This window comes from Bidens hawaiensis, unplaced genomic scaffold (assembly GCF_021521415.1).
Source record: "Bidens hawaiensis isolate Kalapana, Puna unplaced genomic scaffold, B.hawaiensis_p1.1 tig00020534_1, whole genome shotgun sequence".
Classification (NCBI taxonomy): domain Eukaryota; kingdom Viridiplantae; phylum Streptophyta; class Magnoliopsida; order Asterales; family Asteraceae; genus Bidens; species Bidens hawaiensis.
Window position 1 is genome coordinate 72,651 of NW_027493143.1, and position 22,013 is coordinate 94,663.

The 22,013-nt window shown below is 39.2% G+C and overlaps 1 protein-coding gene across 1 annotated transcript; it reads left to right on the forward strand.

Annotated features, from left to right (window-relative positions):
- The first annotated feature begins 13,277 nt into the window (after positions 1-13,277).
- LOC143561076 (putative indole-3-pyruvate monooxygenase YUCCA5) lies at positions 13,278-15,173 on the forward strand. Its single transcript, XM_077049223.1, has 3 exons — positions 13,278-14,073; positions 14,201-14,572; positions 14,672-15,173. Exons 1-3 carry the CDS (start codon positions 13,411-13,413, stop codon positions 14,894-14,896), a joined length of 1,260 nt encoding a protein of 419 aa, XP_076905338.1. The 5' UTR covers positions 13,278-13,410; the 3' UTR covers positions 14,897-15,173.
- Positions 15,174-22,013: the final 6,840 nt, after the last annotated feature.

Consider the following 22,013-nt stretch of genomic DNA (forward strand, 5'->3'; position numbering starts at 1 on the left):
TTTAACTGAAAAATTTTCTTTTAAATCGTTGCGCGGTCGCGCAAGTTTCTGCTCAAACGCGCGAGAAATAAAACTTCAATCGGCGCCAGTATCAAAAAGTACAGAAGCATAAAATCCGTTAAGCAAAAATGTACCATTAACTACGTCATTATTCGCTTGCGCTTGGTGCGCGGTTATGTTAAAAGCTCGTCCGCGCGCCACTTGGTTCGAGATTTGGTTAACTGGGTTCGCTTGTGTGATTTGAACTTGAAGTCTCGGGCACGCGTTCCGGAAATGACTGGGATCACCGCAGTTAAAGCACGACCTGGGTCGTGGGTTTTGGTAGGTTGGTTGTGGGTTCTGCGGGTAGACTGGTGGTGTTGGCGCAATTGGGTTGGCGGGAGGGACTCTACAGTATTCGGCAGAGTGACCAACGCGGCCACATCGGTTACATTGTCGACACGGGGTTTGGGTTGGGTGGTGAAGTCTACAGGTTGGGCAAAAGGGTTGGGTTCCTGTGTAAGGTTTCTTAGGTGGCGGGGCAGGGAGTGCGGGATTGGTTAAGGCATAGTTATGGACTACAGGAGGTGTTGGGTAGGTTGACAGTGGGTTAGGCGCGTAAACTGGAGGTTGGTAGGTGGGTTGCTGTACTATGGGCGGGTTGGTAAGCGCATAGGCTTTGCGCCTGCGCTTGAGGTTGTTACGGTTTGAGGGTTCTGGTTTGGTTTCTGTTGGTTCAGGAACAGTCTTGGTGAGTTTGGTCTTCTCAGATCCCCGCAGGAACAGGGTTCCTGCTCTGACATGGTTGTCGCTGAGCACAGCGGCCAACTCGATGGCGTCAGAGAGGGTTACTGGGTTTCTGGCCCATACAGAATCTTGAATTTCCATGGGGAGACCCCCAAGGAATTTCTCGATGGCTCGGCGGGAAGGGGTAACAAGGTGAGGGACAAGCAGGCTTAGTTCATGGAAACGCGTCGCGTACTCGCGCGCTTCACCGTTGTATTGCTTAAGATTCCAAAATTCTTCCTCCAGGCGCTTAACTTCGTTGGGAGGGCAGAATTCTCGCGTCAGAATTTCTTTGAATTCCTCCCAGAGCATGCTAGAAGCAGTTTCTGCGCCACGCGCATGAGCTACTCCATTCCACCATGTAAGCGCTCTAGATTCCAGGACACTGGAAGCATATAGGGTTCGTCTGTCAGAGGGGCATTGGGTGTGGAGGAAAGTGTTTTCTATTTTCTCAAGCCACTGGAGCATCACGGTGGCTCCTTCAAGACCTGTGAACTTTGGAGGGTTACCCGCGTTAAAGGACTTAATGTTGTAACCGGAGACGTTGGTATTGTTTTGGCTCAAAGCTTGGGCTATTGCGGCGGCCATTTCCTGGGAACGTTGCTGCGAACGTCTGCGCGAGGCTTCTCTCCTCAGATGGCGGCGAGATAGCGGAGGCATTCTATAAAAGTTTTAGTTTTAGTTAATATCTTAGCGCAAAGTATAATCTTATAAAGCTTGGTTTCGCGGGGTTAGATACCATCAACAGTTAAAGTAAAACATGAATTTGAATGCAAACTTAATACAGATAACAAATTCGAATCGAGAATCGACAATTCATGTATCACCATGACTTTCCGAATTCTCAATTTAAAATGACTAGTAAACGAGTATTGGAGATTGACGATTCATGTATCACCATGACTTTTCAATCCTCAATATAAAATATACAAGAAAATGAGTATTGGAGGTTGACAATTCATGTATCACCATGACTTTTCAAGTCTCCAACCTCAGAACATAATCGTAAATGGAATTTGAAAATCAACTATTCATGTATCACCATGACTTTTCGGATTTTCAATCCCAACAAACGAATATGTAAGTAAAATCAATAAAAATCGAAATTCAGCAAAAATCGAAATATCGCGAAATAAAACATAAAACCATACGCTGCGTCTGCGCAAGCATATTTATAAATAACGAGTAATTAACAATAAGCGCGCAAACATGAGATTTTTCTCATGCGCGAGAAGGGACTCTTAGTTATTCTAGGCCGTTACGTCTAACCACCTATCCTAAAGTCAACGAGCTCTGATACCAATATGTAACACCCCGACCAAAGGCGGATTATACATCGGGGCGCCACATATTGTTTCATTACTCGTGACACTATTGGGTGTCAATATTTAATAAATATATTCATTCACGCACGCGCAACGTAAACACAAGATAACATAAATCAACATAAATCAATATATTATAAGGCAAAATATTCGAACTACAATAACTTGTCTTGATACATTTTAATCTAGGTCCAAAAGTAAAAACGTCCTACGTGTCCACAAGCTCCAAAAACAGCTACAGCAAACCTGAACATGTGTTAAAATAAACGTCAAACACTTGCGTGTTGGTGAGAAATCAAGTTTAATACAATACATAGATAACAATAAATCTGCGCGCAACACGTGTATGTCTGGTGTTTAACAAGGGTGTAATCAGATTGTGATCAAGCCTAAATAGATCATAGCTCATAGTTCAATCCGTGCTCCCAAATGAGCACAAAAACAAGAAAACATCTGTGCAAGTGTAAACAAAGAAAACCGTAAACGATAGGTCTCCCGTGTTCATCTAATGGATCCATGAAAACTTCGGAATAGGCCGAACAAAGCGGTTAATGATACACACATACAAATAAACAGCCAAGTAAACGTCCTCAACACATGGGATACTGCGCGACTAAAGTTCATAAACAAGTTTAAGACTCGAGTTTGTACGAACACATGAACATCCCAAAACATTAAAAATAAAAAGGGATTAGGTACGAGATTACTCACTTGATAAACGATGCGGTGTAAGATAAAGCAAGAACCAACTTTAAACAAGCACAAGTTAACCTATAAATAAGATTATTGTTTTAGTGATTTGTTTTAAGTCTTGATTATAAGTTAGCATAATTAATAAGTAAATTATTATATATAATATATATTACCGGAAAAGCAGGGCAGAACAGGAAGGAAGACGGAGGCAGAGAGGAAGACGGCAGAGAGAGCAAGGAGCAAGAGAGAATAGGAGAGTTTAAGTGCTTTGTGTGTGTAGTGTTAGGAAAATAACATTGTTATTTATAGAGAAACCCTAGGGAACACAATCCCTAGAAAAGGGGAAAAGATCTCCAAAAAGTAAAAGATTCCAAAAGCAAAAGATATCAAAAGATATGGCAGCTGCAGGGAACAAGGAAAAGCTGACAGGTAACAGTAAACAGGCATGGGAGGGTCAGATAAAGGTACTGGTCAAGCATGGAAAAGCAGATCTCAAAAGATAATGTCAGTCACTTTTTCTGTCAACCAACGGGGTTGGTGCGCATGCTGCGCCAAAAGTGGCTTTTTAGACATAAGATAGGTCAGGTCAACAGCACAGAAGATAAGATATCAAAAGCAAACAAGCAAGTTAAAACAGAAGAAAGGACACAAGACAGCGCGAGAAAGCTTCGAGCGCGAAGGCAGACACAGAAGGTCAAGAGAGCGCGAGCGCGAAGGCAGACAGAACCAACCTTTGCGCGCCGCGGAAAGAACTATATTCCTTAGCGCGTCGCGGGAAGAACAGGATCCATAGCGCGCCGCGGGAAGAACTAAAATCCTTAGCGCGCTGCGGGGACAGTTCGTCTCGCGTATCGCAGTAACAGGTGGTCTTCACGCAGGCTTCCTTGTAAGGAGTCTGGCGCGTGGAGCTGCGCAGACAACCTTAGGCGGGAAGGAACAAAGGACAGGGGTTCAAGGCTTAAGGGCGGGACGGAGACAAGAGGGAAAAGAAGGCGGAAAGAGAGAAGAAGAGGGACGGGACGGCGGAAAGAAAGAGAGAGAAAGAGGCGGGAAGGAAAATATATTATTATTATTAAGAAGAAAAATATAAGTATAAATAAATATTAAATCATAAAAGAAAGAGATCGGATAAGGGAAACGGGTACCTGGGTCGGGTCGGATCGGGGCAGATGTCACAGTCTCCCCTACTTTAAGAAATTTCGTCCCGAAATTTATCTCGAAGTAGGTTGCGCAGAGAACAGGTGCGGGTACTTGATCTTCATCTGATCTTCCCTTTCCCATGTAAACTCGGCTCCGCGCTTGGACTCCCAGCGAACTTTCACGATAGGGATGCGACTGCGCTTGGTTTGCTTAACCTCACGATCCATAATCTCAACAGGCTTCTCAACGAAATGCATAGATTCATCAACTTGAACTTCATCGAGTGGAATGTGAAGGTTCTCGTCAGCTAAACACTTCTTGAGATTGGATACATGGAACGTTGGATGCACATTACTGAGCGCGGGCGGCAGGTCAAGTCTGTAGGCAACTTTTCCTACACGCGCGAGAATCTTAAATGGTCTAACATATCGAGGAGCAAGCTTACCTTTCTTCCCAAAGCGGACAACACCCTTCCAGGGCGACACTTTGAGGAGAACAAGATCACCAACTTGAAATTCGAGAGGCTTCCGCCTACGATCTGCGTAACTCTTCTGTCGGCTTCTGGCAGTCAGCAGATGATCACGGATCTTGGCGATTTTATCGGTTGTCTCTTGAACAAGTTCGGGTCCTGTGATTTGAGCTTCTCCCACTTCACTCCAACAAATCGGGGAGCGGCACTTACGACCGTAAAGTGCTTCAAATGGGGCCATACCGATACTGGAATGATAGCTGTTATTATAAGAGAACTCAATCAAAGGCAGGTGTGAATCCCAATTACCTCCAAAATCAAGAACACAAGATCGGAGCATATCCTCAAGAGTTTGAATAGTTCGCTCAGACTGACCGTCAGTCTGAGGATGATATGCCGTACTCATGTCCAAGCGAGTTCCTAGCGCAGATTGGAGAGATTTCCAAAAGCGAGATATAAAACGGCCATCGCGATCGGATATGATGCTCAAAGGAGTACCATGGCGGCAGACAATTTCCTTGACATAAAGCTGCGCGAGTTGCTCAACACGGTAGTTTTCACGAATGGGCAGGAAGTGAGCAGACTTAGTCAAACGATCCACTATTACCCAAATGCTATCATGTTTGCTTGTTGTCAAAGGTAACTTGGTAATGAAGTCCATCGCTACACATTCCCATTTCCACGTAGGAATTTCTGGTTGTTCGAGCAAACCAGATGGGCGTTGCTGTTCAGCTTTTATTTAGAACAAGTCAGGCATCTAGCTACGAACACAGCAATATCCTTTTTCATACCGGGCCACCAATAAGTAATGCGCAAATCCTTGTACATCTTATCAGCGCCAGGATGAACGGAATATCGAGATTTGTGCGCTTCACTCAGGATATCAGCGCGAAGATTCTCATCAAAGGGAATCCAGATGCGATTAAGATAGCAGAGAATTCCACTCAGATTAGGGACAAAATGCGCTTCCGCGCCACACGCTAACTCGGCGCGAAGGTTACCATTACTGATGGATGCGCGCTGCGCGTCACGAATGCGCGATTCAAGGTTGCCTTGGATCGGCGCGAAGTGAAGCTGCGTGCGCGGCAAGATACAGTTAAGCTGGCAGGGTTTTCGGCTGAGCGCATCGGCTACCACATTAGCCTTACCAGGATGATATCGGATCTCACAATCGTAATCGCTGATGAGTTCGTTCCATCGGCGTTGCCTCATGTTAAGTTCCTTCTGATCAAAGATATGCTGAAGGCTTTTATGGTCAGTGTAAAGGATACACTTAGTACCATAAAGGTAGTGTCTCCAGATTTTCAAGGCAAAAACAACTGCACCAAGTTCGAGATCGTGAGTTGTATAATTCCTTTCATGAACCTTGAGTTGCCTCGATGCGTAAGCGATAACCTTGCCTCGTTGCATAAGAACACAACCGAGACCTTGGTTGGAGGCATCGCAGTACACGACAAAATCATCATTACCCTCAGGTAGCGCAAGAACAGGAGCTTTACACAACAATCGCTTGAGCGTCAGAAAGGCTTCTTCTTGCTTCGAGCCCCAAATATACGGTTTACCTTTGTGCGTTAAAGCTGTTAAAGGCAAAGCGATCTTCGAGAAGTTCGAAATGAAGCGCCGGTAATAACCAGCTAAGCCCAGAAAGGATCGGATCTCAGAAGGAGTGGTCGGCGTAATCCAGTTCTTGATTGCTTCAATTTTGGATGGGTCGACATGAATACCCACCTTGTTCACAACATGGCCAAGAAACTGTACTTCATCAGACCATAATTCACACTTGGAAAGCTTGGCAAAGAGCTGCTCGGTTCGAAGCTTTTGCAATACCAACCGAAGATGTTGCTCATGCTCGGCCTTGGTCTTGGAGTAAATCAGAACGTCATCGATAAACACAATCACGAATTTATCTAAGAAAGGTCTACACACCCGATTCATTAGATCCATGAAAACGGCGGGTGCGTTGGTTAAACCGAAGGACATGACCAAGAATTCAAAGTGGCCATAACGAGTTCGAAAAGCAGTCTTCGGAACACCTTCATCGCGGATGCGCAACTGGTGATAACCAGAACGGAGATCGATCTTGGAGAAACAAGAGGCACCTTGGAGTTGATCAAAGAGGTCGTCAATACGCGGTAAGGGATACCGGTTTTTAATGGTGAGTTTGTTCAACTCGCGGTAATCAATACACATGCGAAACGATCCATCTTTCTTTTTAACGAACAACACCGGAGCACCCCAGGGCGAAGAGCTAGGGCGAATGAATCCTTTAGCAGTCAACTCTTGAAGTTGGCTTGCCAATTCTTGCATCTCAGCGGGCGCAAGACGGTAAGGAGATTTAGCTACGGGGGAAGCACCAGGGACAAGATCAATACGGAACTCGACTTCACGAGCGGGAGGGATACCAGGAAGATCACCAGGAAAAACTTCAGGAAAATCACGCACAACAGGGATATCGCGAAGCTTCTTTCCTTCATCGGGTTTAACCACATGGGCTAGAAATGCAATACACCTTTTCCGCATGAGTCTTTGGGCTTCGGCGCAAGACATAAGCTTAAGACCACTGGAGAGTTTCTCGCCGTAGATATGAAGATCACCATTCTCTCGAGGTATGCGAATCATCTTCTTGGCGCAAATGACTTCGGCGCGATTATGCGAAAGCCAGTCCATACCAATGATAACATCAAAGCTTCCAAGAGGCATGGGGATGAGGTCGATCAGAAAATCGTTTTCGTTAAGGTTAAGCGTGCAATCTTTAATCACTGAGTTAATTAAAACAGTTTCACCATTAGCCAATTTAACTGAAAAATTTTCTTTTAAATCGTTGCGCGGTCGCGCAAGTTTCTGCTCAAACGCGCGAGAAATAAAACTTCAATCGGCGCCAGTATCAAAAAGTACAGAAGCATAAAATCCGTTAAGCAAAAATGTACCATTAACTACGTCATTATTCGCTTGCGCTTGGTGCGCGGTTATGTTAAAAGCTCGTCCGCGCGCCACTTGGTTCGAGATTTGGTTAACTGGGTTCGCTTGTGTGATTTGAACTTGAAGTCTCGGGCACGCGTTCCGGAAATGACTGGGATCACCGCAGTTAAAGCACGACCTGGGTCGTGGGTTTTGGTAGGTTGGTTGTGGGTTCTGCGGGTAGACTGGTGGTGTTGGCGCAATTGGGTTGGCGGGAGGGACTCTACAGTATTCGGCAGAGTGACCAACGCGGCCACATCGGTTACATTGTCGACACGGGGTTTGGGTTGGGTGGTGAAGTCTACAGGTTGGGCAAAAGGGTTGGGTTCCTGTGTAAGGTTTCTTAGGTGGCGGGGCAGGGAGTGCGGGATTGGTTAAGGCATAGTTATGGACTACAGGAGGTGTTGGGTAGGTTGACAGTGGGTTAGGCGCGTAAACTGGAGGTTGGTAGGTGGGTTGCTGTACTATGGGCGGGTTGGTAAGCGCATAGGCTTTGCGCCTGCGCTTGAGGTTGTTACGGTTTGAGGGTTCTGGTTTGGTTTCTGTTGGTTCAGGAACAGTCTTGGTGAGTTTGGTCTTCTCAGATCCCCGCAGGAACAGGGTTCCTGCTCTGACATGGTTGTCGCTGAGCACAGCGGCCAACTCGATGGCGTCAGAGAGGGTTACTGGGTTTCTGGCCCATACAGAATCTTGAATTTCCATGGGGAGACCCCCAAGGAATTTCTCGATGGCTCGGCGGGAAGGGGTAACAAGGTGAGGGACAAGCAGGCTTAGTTCATGGAAACGCGTCGCGTACTCGCGCGCTTCACCGTTGTATTGCTTAAGATTCCAAAATTCTTCCTCCAGGCGCTTAACTTCGTTGGGAGGGCAGAATTCTCGCGTCAGAATTTCTTTGAATTCCTCCCAGAGCATGCTAGAAGCAGTTTCTGCGCCACGCGCATGAGCTACTCCATTCCACCATGTAAGCGCTCTAGATTCCAGGACACTGGAAGCATATAGGGTTCGTCTGTCAGAGGGGCATTGGGTGTGGAGGAAAGTGTTTTCTATTTTCTCAAGCCACTGGAGCATCACGGTGGCTCCTTCAAGACCTGTGAACTTTGGAGGGTTACCCGCGTTAAAGGACTTAATGTTGTAACCGGAGACGTTGGTATTGTTTTGGCTCAAAGCTTGGGCTATTGCGGCGGCCATTTCCTGGGAACGTTGCTGCGAACGTCTGCGCGCGGCTTCTCTCCTCAGATGGCGGCGAGATAGCGGAGGCATTCTATAAAAGTTTTAGTTTTAGTTAATATCTTAGCGCAAAGTATAATCTTATAAAGCTTGGTTTCGCGGGGTTAGATACCATCAACAGTTAAAGTAAAACATGAATTTGAATGCAAACTTAATACAGATAACAAATTCGAATCGAGAATCGACAATTCATGTATCACCATGACTTTCCGAATTCTCAATTTAAAATGACTAGTAAACGAGTATTGGAGATTGACGATTCATGTATCACCATGACTTTTCAATCCTCAATATAAAATATACAAGAAAATGAGTATTGGAGGTTGACAATTCATGTATCACCATGACTTTTCAAGTCTCCAACCTCAGAACATAATCGTAAATGGAATTTGAAAATCAACTATTCATGTATCACCATGACTTTTCGGATTTTCAATCCCAACAAACGAATATGTAAGTAAAATCAATAAAAATCGAAATTCAGCAAAAATTGAAATATCGCGAAATAAAACATAAAACCATACGCTGCGTCTGCGCAAGCATATTTATAAATAACGAGTAATTAACAATAAGCGCGCAAACATGAGATTTTTCTCATGCGCGAGAAGGGACTCTTAGTTATTCTAGGCCGTTACGTCTAACCACCTATCCTAAAGTCAACGAGCTCTGATACCAATATGTAACACCCCGACCAAAGGCGGATTATACATCGGGGCGCCACATATTGTTTCATTACTCGTGACACTATTGGGTGTCAATATTTAATAAATATATTCATTCACGCACGCGCAACGTAAACACAAGATAACATAAATCAACATAAATCAATATATTATAAGGCAAAATATTCGAACTACAATAACTTGTCTTGATACATTTTAATCTAGGTCCAAAAGTAAAAACGTCCTACGTGTCCACAAGCTCCAAAAACAGCTACAGCAAACCTGAACATGTGTTAAAATAAACGTCAAACACTTGCGTGTTGGTGAGAAATCAAGTTTAATACAATACATAGATAACAATAAATCTGCGCGCAACACGTGTATGTCTGGTGTTTAACAAGGGTGTAATCAGATTGTGATCAAGCCTAAATAGATCATAGCTCATAGTTCAATCCGTGCTCCCAAATGAGCACAAAAACAAGAAAACATCTGTGCAAGTGTAAACAAAGAAAACCGTAAACGATAGGTCTCCCGTGTTCATCTAATGGATCCATGAAAACTTCGGAATAGGCCGAACAAAGCGGTTAATGATACACACATACAAATAAACAGCCAAGTAAACGTCCTCAACACATGGGATACTGCGCGACTAAAGTTCATAAACAAGTTTAAGACTCGAGTTTGTACGAACACATGAACATCCCAAAACATTAAAAATAAAAAGGGATTAGGTACGAGATTACTCACTTGATAAACGATGCGGTGTAAGATAAAGCAAGAACCAACTTTAAACAAGCACAAGTTAACCTATAAATAAGATTATTGTTTTAATGATTTGTTTTAAGTCTTGATTATAAGTTAGCATAATTAATAAGTAAATTATTATATATAATATATATTACCGGAAAAGCAGGGCAGAACAGGAAGGAAGACGGAGGCAGAGAGGAAGACGGCAGAGAGAGCAAGGAGCAAGAGAGATTAGGAGAGTTTAAGTGCTTTGTGTGTGTAGTGTTAAGGAAAATAACATTATTATTTATAGAGAAACCCTAGGGAACACAATCCCTAGAAAAGGGGAAAAGATCTCCAAAAAGTAAAAGATTCCAAAAGCAAAAGATATCAAAAGATATGGCAGCTGCAGGGAACAAGGAAAAGCTGACAGGTAACAGTAAACAGGCATGGGAGGGTCAGATAAAGGTACTGGTCAAGCATGGAAAAGCAGATCTCAAAAGATAATGTCAGTCACTTTTTCTGTCAACCAACGGGGTTGGTGCGCATGCTGCGCCAAAAGTGGCTTTTTAGACATAAGATAGGTCAGGTCAACAGCACAGAAGATAAGATATCAAAAGCAAACAAGCAAGTTAAAACAGAAGAAAGGACACAAGACAGCGCGAGAAAGCTTCGAGCGCGAAGGCAGACACAGAAGGTCAAGAGAGCGCGAGCGTGAAGGCAGACAGAACCAACCTTTGCGCGCCGCGGAAAGAACTATATTCCTTAGCGCGTCGCGGGAAGAACAGGATCCATAGCGCGCCGCGGGAAGAACTAAAATCCTTAGCGCGCTGCGGGGACAGTTCGTCTCGCGTATCGCAGTAACAGGTGGTCTTCACGCAGGCTTCCTTGTAAGGAGTCTGGCGCGTGGAGCTGCGCAGACAACCTTAGGCGGGAAGGAACAAAGGACAGGGGTTCAAGGCTTAAGGGCGGGACGGCGACAAGAGGGAAAAGAAGGCGGAAAGAGAGAAGAAGAGGGACGGGACGGCGGAAAGAAAGAGAGAGAAAGAGGCGGGAAGGAAAATATATTATTATTATTAAGAAGAAAAATATAAGTATAAATAAATATTAAATCATAAAAGAAAGAGATCGGATAAGGGAAACGGGTACCTGGGTCGGGTCGGATCGGGGCAGATGTCCCATCAACACTCTTCAACCACCAAAATTGATTGAAGGTAATTGACTAGGGAATATATATGAATGATTTATATTACAACTTACCTTGAAAGTGAAAGAATCAACAGAAACGATGAGTCAAAGGTCCACACGTAAGCAAAGTCAAACGAACAAGCTTGTATCTTCAGCAATAATGCAAAAACCGAAGGATTTTATGAGGCATAGAGAGGGGTGATGGCTGAGAATGCTTCTTAGAATTTAGGTCAAGTTTGTGACAGAGATTATGAGTCTTGTTTATATAAGAATATAAAAAGAACCATATTAGGAAGATTTACTCATTTAAGTAACCGAATAAGAGTTTAATTACCAAATCGATGAAATAAACCAAAAGATTTCATGCTTGATCAGTAATCTAAGAGTATGGACTTGTATTTAAGTTAATATCCTTTCCTTGGACCTTAATTCACTCGATTTATGCATAAAATAAGCGATTTGGTTACTAAAAACAAATTAGGAAATAAAATAATCTATTTAATGAGAAAATCTAGTACAATAACTAACAAAATTTGGCTTGGACACCACGAAAACGAAATTGGACCAGATATAACATTTCTTGGAGTTTAAGTTTCGTTAATTTAATCTAAAATAGGAAAAAACTGGCAAAATTAGTCCCTGTAGTTTCCAAAAACGCGAATTTTAGTCGTTTTAAGCGATTTTAAAGGTTTCTAAGGATTATTTTGCATGATTGAAAGTTATGGAATTATAAAATAAGTTAAATACAAGTTTTAATCAGTTCAAAATATATGAATTACATTCTCGAATCGGTTTAAACAAATACGAAAAATCCGAGATTTTACATAGAGTGCATGACTTCCAAACTATATAGTAGCATCGTCGTCACCCCATGTGGGTAGGGTATATGTCTTCATTCAATGACAAAGGTTTATCATATAAAATTAATTCATTTTTTACAGTTATTGTACTTGGAGAACTAAAAAAACAAACAAAAATTTTTAAGGTACTTGTGGATAAGTATTACAGTAATTTTGTAGGCACTTGAATATTAGACGGTAAATGATAGTATCCATAAGTGGTTCATTCCTTCCTTATAAAGAGGTGGTGGAGTTGTCACCTCTTCCAATTTAGCAACTAAAACCATCACAAAAGAAAGAGGCGCATGCCAAAGGGTGATTAATGCCCCCTTAGGCGCTAGTTAGCTGGAAATGACACCAAGGAAAAAAGAAGTGGAGCCATATTTAGTTTCAACTATTCAAACTATCCCAATCTCACTAATTGTTATAAAAGATGATTATTAAATAATAATTTACAACTTAATTAAATCATATATTTGATAGTTTAGTTAGTAAATACCCCACCACCTACACGACATTAACGTGACGTCTTTTCATAAATATATCGTTCACAAGTCACAACTCACACACAGTCTCATAAACAAATGCATTTTCATTGGATGAATCAACATCAATATTGTATATGTTATTTGTGGCTTGTTGTGACTTGTGAGCCAAGAGGAGTAACTAGTAAGCCACTAAGGGTCCAAGGTGGCCAAAAGCCGTCCAGCCTCGAACTAGTCAACTAGGGTCACTTATAACTCTGCTCCACGTAGGCGCATGCTACATTAATCCTAGTCTTATAACTAGTCAAGTAAGGTTTTGATTTTCTTTTCTCTGCTAGTGGGAGGTCATTTGGGTTCAGGGTTTTCAATTTCTCTTTGTTCTTTTAATAATCAGAAATTAGATAATAAAAATAATAGATTCTATAATGTAGGCATCATAAAATAGCTGATGAATAATATATATAAATTTATTTTTTTGAGGTGTTTTTTTCTTTTTAGTAATATAAAACACTAAAATAATAACAATATGGGAATCAATAATTGAAAATTAAAATCATAAAAGATTTACATTAATTTATTTTTAGGTATATATAATAGATAAATGATATAATGTCATCAGTTATGATCATATTATTCTAAGTATATAATTTTAATAATTTGTTTGCTTATGATTTAGAGTGACCCTTCAAAATGCATTAATTGCCCCCACCACCCTGTCACATGCCATCCCACCCCACCCCACCCCACCCCACCCCACTCCACCCATCCACCTCAGCCCCTAGCCTATATATACACATCTCCATCTCATATCTCTAATCATTCACAACTCACTTCAACAAACAATCAACAAATTTTCCACTACTAAAAACCTTAAAGAAAACAAATCTTCATCAATCTCCCCAAGAAACTCTTGTTTCATACAAATTTGCCAAAATGTTTAGCTTTTCACAACAAAATAACTTCTTTGGTCGTAGATGTGTGTGGGTCAATGGACCCGTTATAGTAGGGGCAGGTCCCTCAGGGCTAGCTATCTCAGCTTGCCTCAAGGACCATGGGATCCCTTTTGTAGTCATTGAAAGATCAGACTGCATTGCTTCCCTTTGGCAAAAGCGAACATATGACCGCCTAAAACTCCACCTCCCGAAGAAATTCTGTCAACTTCCCAAAATACCCTTCCCCGAAGAGTACCCTGAGTACCCTACAAAGAAACAATTCATCGCATACCTCGAGGATTATGCGAAAAAGTTCGACATAAAGCCACAATTCAACGAGTGCGTGCAGTCAGCTAAATATGACGAGGCATGCAAACTCTGGCGTGTCAACACCGTCTCAACAGCCGGATCAATCCGGTCTGAGACGGAGTATATATGTCAAATGCTTGTGGTTGCAACCGGTGAAAATGCGGAAGGAGTAATACCGGACATTGAAGGTCTAAAAGACTTCTCCGGTGAAGTTATCCATGCAAAAGATTACAAGTCCGGCGCGAAATATGAAGGAAAGAAAGTTTTGGTCGTCGGCTGTGGTAATTCGGGCATGGAAGTCTCTCTTGATCTCTCTAACCACAATGCAAAGCCATCAATGGTGGTTCGAAGCTCGGTAAGTACTCAACTATCTTCAAAAACCCTAAAATAAACCCTATAAAACCAAAAGCTTTGTTTTTTTTTCTTAAGAAAATCAATATCCATTATAATCAAGACACTAATTCATCATTTCACACTTTCAGGTTCATGTTTTACCAAGAGAAATCCTCGGAAAATCGACATTTGATCTCGCCATGATGCTAATGAAATGGCTGCCTCTATGGATAGTTGACAAAATCCTCTTAATCTTTGCATGGTTCATAATAGGAAACATACAACGTTACGGCATAAAAAGACCATCTTTAGGTCCACTAACACTCAAAAACAACCACGGAAAGACCCCGGTTCTTGACATCGGAACACTCGAGAAAATCCGGTCAGGCGACATCACCGTGGTGCCTGGAATCAAAAGATTCACTGAAGAAACAGTCGAGTTGGTCAACGGTGATATCTTGAGCATTGATTCAGTGATTTTAGCAACTGGGTACTTCAGCAATGTCCCAATTTGGCTTCATGTAAGCATCAAAATCCAATCTTTTTAACATTTGCATAATCTTTTTCATTTCTTGATCATATTAACTAACTCAAAGTTGACCTTATTTTATTATTAACAGGAGAAAGAATTCTTTGCTGAAAATGGGTTCCCAAAAACACCATTCCCAAATGGTTGGAAGGGGAAAGGAGGACTATATGCAGCAGGGTTCACAAGGAGAGGTTTGGCTGGTGCAACTGCTGATGCACTCAAGATATCAAAAGATATTGGAAAAGAATGGAAAAAGGAATTAAACCAGAAGAAACAGAAGGTTCCTACACACAGAAGATGCATATCAACTTTCTAAATTTAGAAGGTTTTATATAATTTCCAGTTTTAAACAATATATATGGATATATAACCAGAAGGTCAGCCATCTCCAGAAAGCCCTAACACGAGTTTTTAAGAATGTTTGGGTGTTTTGCATAGTGAGGATGATGAGACTCCCTTTTCTTATTTTTTTTATTTTTTTATTTTCAAAGAATGTTGTATACACTTTGTACTTTGTAGAAGAATCAGTTTAACTTTCAATCAAAACTTCTTGCTTGTCTAGTTTATATATATTTTCTTCAATTTGAAGTTCTTTAATTAATTTCTTGGTTTAATTTTGGGTTATTTGATCAAGATAACCTACCAGGGATGTTTATGAATCTGGTTTTTAATTATATGAAAATGAGTTTGAATTCAATTAATTGAATAAAACAAATTCTTATAAACATATTATGATATAAACATATAAAATACAAGTATTTTTGAATAAAAACTAGAAATAGGTACATAATTCGAATTCGAATAGTCAGATCTTAATTATTTTAAAATCACTAAATTTGATTCAAGAACCAAATTTAGAACTCGGTTTTGATGCCAACCGGATTTAGTTAGTTCGAATCTTGATTTTTTTCAGGCACACCCCAACCCACGAGAGGTATTATAAGTAGTTTATGTGTGATCGTGTTAAAAACAAGTTATAAATATATTAATAAGTTTGGATTGAAAGGATAAATTATAAATTATGAATTTTAACTTAAAATCCCATCTCTAATATCGTTTAACGAATAATTAGATTATGTATTATTCTGTAATTATACCTACCAAATATATAAATGTACATATATACATATAATATAACCATTTGGAAACCGAAAATAAGGCATATGGGAAGGGAATATATCATTCTTTGGCAACATTATTTTGGTATACATGTGCCCTTCATAATTCTATTTTCTTGAGAAAAGGTCCATTAATTAATGTCCATACTTGTGTTCAACTTGCGGGTCAATACTTGTATTATATCTATATATACAAGGGGAGTCTTAATATAATACTTATATTAAGTAAGTAAATATAAGTATAATTACGTGTGCATAATACTTATTTGATATAATAAAAAGGAAGATAAGAGTTGATTATACCGTTAGACCATTTGTTGTGATAGCTTTAAGAGGCATCACACTTATTCACTATTTATTTGATATCATAAAAAGGAAGATAAGAGTTGATTATGCAGTTAGACCATGTGTTATGACACTTTGAAGGCAGCCACCCTTGTCCACCTAGACATCTAAAGGCACCAAACGCCATGCTCCATGCATTGTGATTGGTCCATTTTAATATAGCCAATGATTGTAAAATGATTTTAACTTGATTAACTAACCCTCTTCAACATATTTAGGGCGCGTTTGTTTCACAGAATGAAATGGAATTGAAATTGAAATTTACATAGAATTTGAAAAGAATTGTATTTGAAATCTGAATATTCTAGTAGGAATTGGAATTGAAAGGAACTGAAATCAAATTCCATTCTTGATGTGTTCGCTTGACAAATGAATTGTAATTTATCATCACAAATATCATCGCATCTCCAGCCAACCCCACCACCTTCAGGTAGGGGTGGCAAATGAGTTGGGTTGGGTTGAACGGGTTATGGGTCGAAACAGGTTTGGGTCGGAACATGTTTCAGTTTTTATTTTCTTTTCTTTTTTTTTTAACGAGGATAACGGCTGAAACATTTTAGTTTTTTTTATATTTATTTGTTTTTAATTTATATTTTGCGTTATGGTTTTTTTATTTTTTTGAAAATTTTTAGGGGTTTTCTATTAAGATAAAAAAAAACCCTTCAAAAATAATAATAATAAATTTATAACTCAAAATATAAATTAAAACAAAAAAGTAAAAAAAATTGAAATGTTTTATTCGTTGTCCTCGTTATTAAAAAAATATCGAGAAATGAGTTGACCGAACTGAAATGGGGCGACCGAACGCGAACCGATCCGGGGCTTTGAATCGGACGCGAACCAACCCAGGTCGAATTTGAAGGAATTGAATTCCAATTCCAATTCCAATTTCAATTCTTTTACAACCGAACACACTAAAATGGAATTAAGATTCCAATTCAAACGAAACGTACACGCCATATCATGAGATTTTAATTCCAGTTTATTTGAATTCCCATAAATTCTATGAAATGAGCGCGCCCTTATTTTTAAGTTGGTTAGTTAATTTCCCACTATTTGTAATAGTGACGTCGCAGCTCTTTTTATTAACTATCATCCACAAAAAACAATGCATGTTCTTATGTAACACTAGTGTAGATATGTAGCATTGACTTACACTCAACTAGATGTCAGATATGAGACAAAGCCCAATAAATGAAGGGTGTTTTGTTTCTAAAATGTCGAGTAGTTATCGATCTGTGAAAGGTGAATTCAGTGGTCGGTTTGAAACCAAAAGTTCAACCATCTATTCTTATGCTTATCGTATTCCAACATCTAGCAAATTATCAAAAGAACACTGAAATTAATTTGATATGATAGGAAGAATGGAAGATAGCAAAATCATGCTAAGTTTGATTCTAATTGTCTTACTAATACAATCCTCCTTACTTTAGTAAAAAGGCACATGTTTAGTGTTCACGCCGTGAAGCTTTAGCTTTTATTCATAGTAAGGGTGTTTAGTATTCGAATTAGACTTGAAAAACTCAAATTCAATTTAAATTGAATACGAATTTCATGTTCTAATCATGTTTTCAAACATTCGAATTCGACTTGAATTCAAATTATGCATTTGATTGTTTTATATATGTGTTTTGTAAAAATCTATTTTCCAACTATCGTCTTTTGGTCACTAACGGTCCCAACTAACGAATTGGCTACTAACGATCCCAACTTTTAACGTATTTGCTACTAACGGTTCCCGACTAACAGAATCCTAACGCCGTTAGTTTCAGGTCGCTGGAAAAACGTTTTTGGCCGGAAAACTCAATTTTTTTCCTGAAAACTCAACATTTTCGTCCCAAACATCTTGGTAACTTTGTATCGAACCTTTAGGAACCTTTTTCTACTAAAAACCCCAATTATTGAGGTCGCCGGAACCCTAGAACCATCGTCGGAATTGGTTGATGGTGCTCAAGTGGTGGTAGTTGGTTGGCGGTGAGTTAATTGGTGGTGATTGCGGTGTTCAGGTGGTGTTTTCCAGCAACAAATTTGACTTTTCCGGCCAAAAACGTTTTTCCGACGACCTGAAACTGACGGCGCTAGGATTCTATTAATCGTGGACTATTAGGAACAAATACGTTAAAAGTTGGGACCGTCAGTAGCCAATTCATTAGTTGGGACCGACAGTGACCAAAAGACAATAGTTGGGATTAATAAAAACCAATATACCAATAAATAATTACCATAAAACCTAAATGCTAAACGTCTAAATTCTAAATCCCTAATGACTTAATTGTGCGCTATGTTTCATATTCTTTCTTTGTTTTTCCTTTTAGTGTATGCGGGTTACTTGTAATAATCACTTACCATACGGCGTTCAACTACTTATGTATAGCATTCGCCTTATGAAACATCTAGTGTATGAGAACATCCATATATAGAGAGCGAAATATTTCGTATGATAATGTCACGAGGATTATAATGCCCGACATAGAAGAACAGCGGAGGATAACAACACTCGTTTAATGCGAACATTGAGAAAGCCCTCATGTCCCCTAGTGAATCCTTAACCATAAACTGAAACACAAGTTGGATTCGATCCGAATGGAGGAAACGAATACACGTACATATAGCAAATGTGAAAAGGACAAGAATGAAAGAGTTAGATGCAGCCCACTATGTGTGTCTTGCTTACTTTTTACTAACCCAAAATTAAGCACATGATCTCACATGGCTTGACCAAACCAAATTAAAGGAGGCCCAATCTCAATTCTTGAGTTCAACTCTCGAATTCGCTTATTATAATTCATTGCTAAGAGCATTCTAGCCCGTTCTCTATATTTTTGTTATACAGTTTTGTAAATTATATGGTATGGCTGTCAGCGGCTGTGAGTAGAGAAAGAAAAATGGTTATATAGGAAAGTTAAGTCTGAGGTAACACTGTTCATATCGTACAATTTTTTAATATTTGTTGAAAATGACTGTGAGTGGAGAAAAGAGAAGAGATTATGATATATGTTTAAAAGGATATTATTTAATTGAACACAAGAGAAAAAATAGTAGTTTTTAGTATACTTATATGGATATGTATAAGGAATGGGTTGTAAATGATCTAAAGTACACTAATTTATAGTATTTGTATTTGTAGTAGGGTTTAAGGTTATACAAACGAGAGTATGGTTTGTGATTATGTTAATCCGGATCAAGCTTAATGTTTGGGCTTACACCCGGATGCAATCCAGCACATTGAACCTAACATGGGCACACACTTCATATATAAGAGGCGTAGCGCTTCATTTAGGGGGATTTCCTCTACCTTCTCTCCATCACTACTTACTCTCTCAAGATACTCTCTATACATATATGTACACTCATACACTTAGGCATGTAATCGAATAGAACGTTCAGTGAATCGGACTTGAACTATTCAACATGAAGTTTGTTTGTGTTTGCTTATTTAATAAACGAATTAACATGAACGAGCTATTTTGTTCATTTAGTTAAAGGAAGGAACATTAGTACGTGTCTCGTTCGTTCATTTATATTTGTGAATGTTTGTTTATGTTTGTTCATTTACGCTCGTTTATTCTCGTTCGTTTATGTTCATTTATGGTCGTTATTTACCATGTGCTTAAGTTCATCTGTTTACATATTCATGTAATTCTTTCGACCCACTACAATTTAGCCTAGTTTCATAATCTTTTAGATCTGACAGAATGATTTTCACATTTAATTTTAAATGTTCGCTTGGTTATGTTTGTTCATCTATGTTCTATCGTTTTTGTTCGTGAATTGGTCGTTTATACTATTAACAAACGAGCGTGGGCACACTCATTTTCTTAAAGAAAGAACATGAATAGGAAAACCAGTGTTCGATGTTTGTTTGGTTAAACTTACCGAACGAAACAAGTATGTGAGGTTCGTATTCGTTCAATTCATTTACAAGCCTACGCTTTATTAGGTATATCCATTTATCGACTTATTAAAATCATTTGATTAGGTATATTCGTTTACCGGCTTATCGGTTTATTATGATTATATATATATATATATATATATATATAGTTATGTTAAATTTTTGGGGGCCCATTTTATAACTCGTGCAAGGCCCACGAAAGCCATCGAGATCTCGAGGACGGCCCTTTTTTAGGCAAAATCCTGGAAAGGGTTAGACACGGTTTGAATGGCCCCCGTGCCCGACCATGAAAAATGACAAACCAACGCTTCACCTGTTTGGTTCACTCTTTATTATATTTTAACCAACACGCATAACACGTTGATATCAAATGAATCTACCATGTTACATTACTTCACAAATTTCTCAGTTAAAACCTATCGGGTTAAAAATAGGGTATAGAAAAAAAAGAGCATCCATTGAACACTTGCTTGACATAGTGTATGATTACAAAATAAAAATTTTAAACTTCTTCGATCTCATCCAACGCGTAGTTGTTTGTTGATACATTTGCATAATTGAGTTTGTTAAACAGCACAACAACTGGATAGCGAGCGTTTGGGTCCTACATGTTAGACGATAGGGTAGAAAATTAACAGGTTGGGCTAAAATTGACTAAGAAGGCATGACAGGTTTTAATTTTACCTGATCAACGGTCACAACCGATCCAACACTGTTACACCAATATGACTCCTTCCTAAGAATTCTAACCTGTGCATAAATATCACATTAGTACCATGCTATCCATGAGATACAGAAACATAGCATATTACCAAAGAAAAAAAAGGTAAATAAAGAAGTTAAAATCCCTAAAATAGCCCATCTACAAAATAAGATTCCAACTTTGTCCCCTAAAATTAATATTTTCAAAAATGGCCATCTCTAACTCATCTTTGACCATGTATCAGGAAATTTAACGCGTCTTTGACGACATGTTAGCATAACACGTCATCAAAGACGCGTTAGATTTATTAACACATGGTTAATGACGCCAACACGCCGTCAAAGACGCGTTAGATTTCCTAACACATGGTTAAAGACGCCAATACGCCATCAAATGCGTAGTCGAAGATATGTTTACTTTTTTGATTGTTTTTTTAACATTATATTTTTATAACTAGTTTTACTTATATTTATTTTTCTTTTATAACTTTTAATATATAAAATTTTATATTATTTCGAATATACCGACGAGAAATGTTTACTTTTATCTACGGATCGACATAAATTTTATTTAAAACCGAGCGGGGTCAAATTTTATTGAATATTTCGATATTAAAAGTTATAAAAGATAAACAAATATAAGTTAAACTAGTTATAAAAATATAATATTAAAAAAAACAAACAAAAAAAGCTAACATATCTTCGACTACGCGTTTGATGCTAACATATCTTTGACTACGTGTTTGGAGGCCTAACTCATCTTTAATCATATGTTAGGAAATCTAACGCGTCTTTGACAACGTGTTAGCGTTTTTAACCATGTGTTTGGAAATCCAACACGTCTTTGATGACGTGTTAGATTTCCTAAAACATGGTCAAAGATGAGTTAAAGATGGTCATTTTTGGAAATATTAAGTTCATGGGACAAAATTGGAATCTGATTTTGTAAATGGGCTATTTTGGGGATTTTCCCAATAAAGAATAACTTAGGTCTTTCGGCTGCCAATTTGATTCGGTTTTGGAATTTGGATTGACGGGTATGGGTTGACCCAAACCTATCCATACCTATCAACCAGAACACGGCCCAAAATACTATGCATGTCAATATTCAGTTTGATTAAATAGTATTGGGTCAAATGGGTTATCAGATCAGTTTTCATTCTGTGGACTCGAACCCAACCCACTTAAGTTTTATATTGGTATAATGGTATTCCATACGGGATACTAAGGTCAATCTCATGTTAACTCGTTGGGAGTTGGACCCATTACATATGTTACTATGCTTTTAATCTTGTGTGCAAGTCAATTTTGTTGTCATAAAAAAAATTAAAAAATATATACAAAGTTTCATGATTAAGGGATAAGCTTTCAGA

Bases quoted from the DNA above. Each gene is read 5' to 3' on its own strand.
- LOC143561076 (XM_077049223.1), top strand. From the start codon at position 13,411: ATGTTTAGCTTTTCACAACAAAATAACTTCTTTGGTCGTAGATGTGTG. The intron at 14,074-14,200 runs GTAAGTACTCAA...TCACACTTTCAG, and splicing joins CAATGGTGGTTCGAAGCTCG to GTTCATGTTTTACCAAGAGA. The intron at 14,573-14,671 runs GTAAGCATCAAA...TATTATTAACAG, and splicing joins ATGTCCCAATTTGGCTTCAT to GAGAAAGAATTCTTTGCTGA.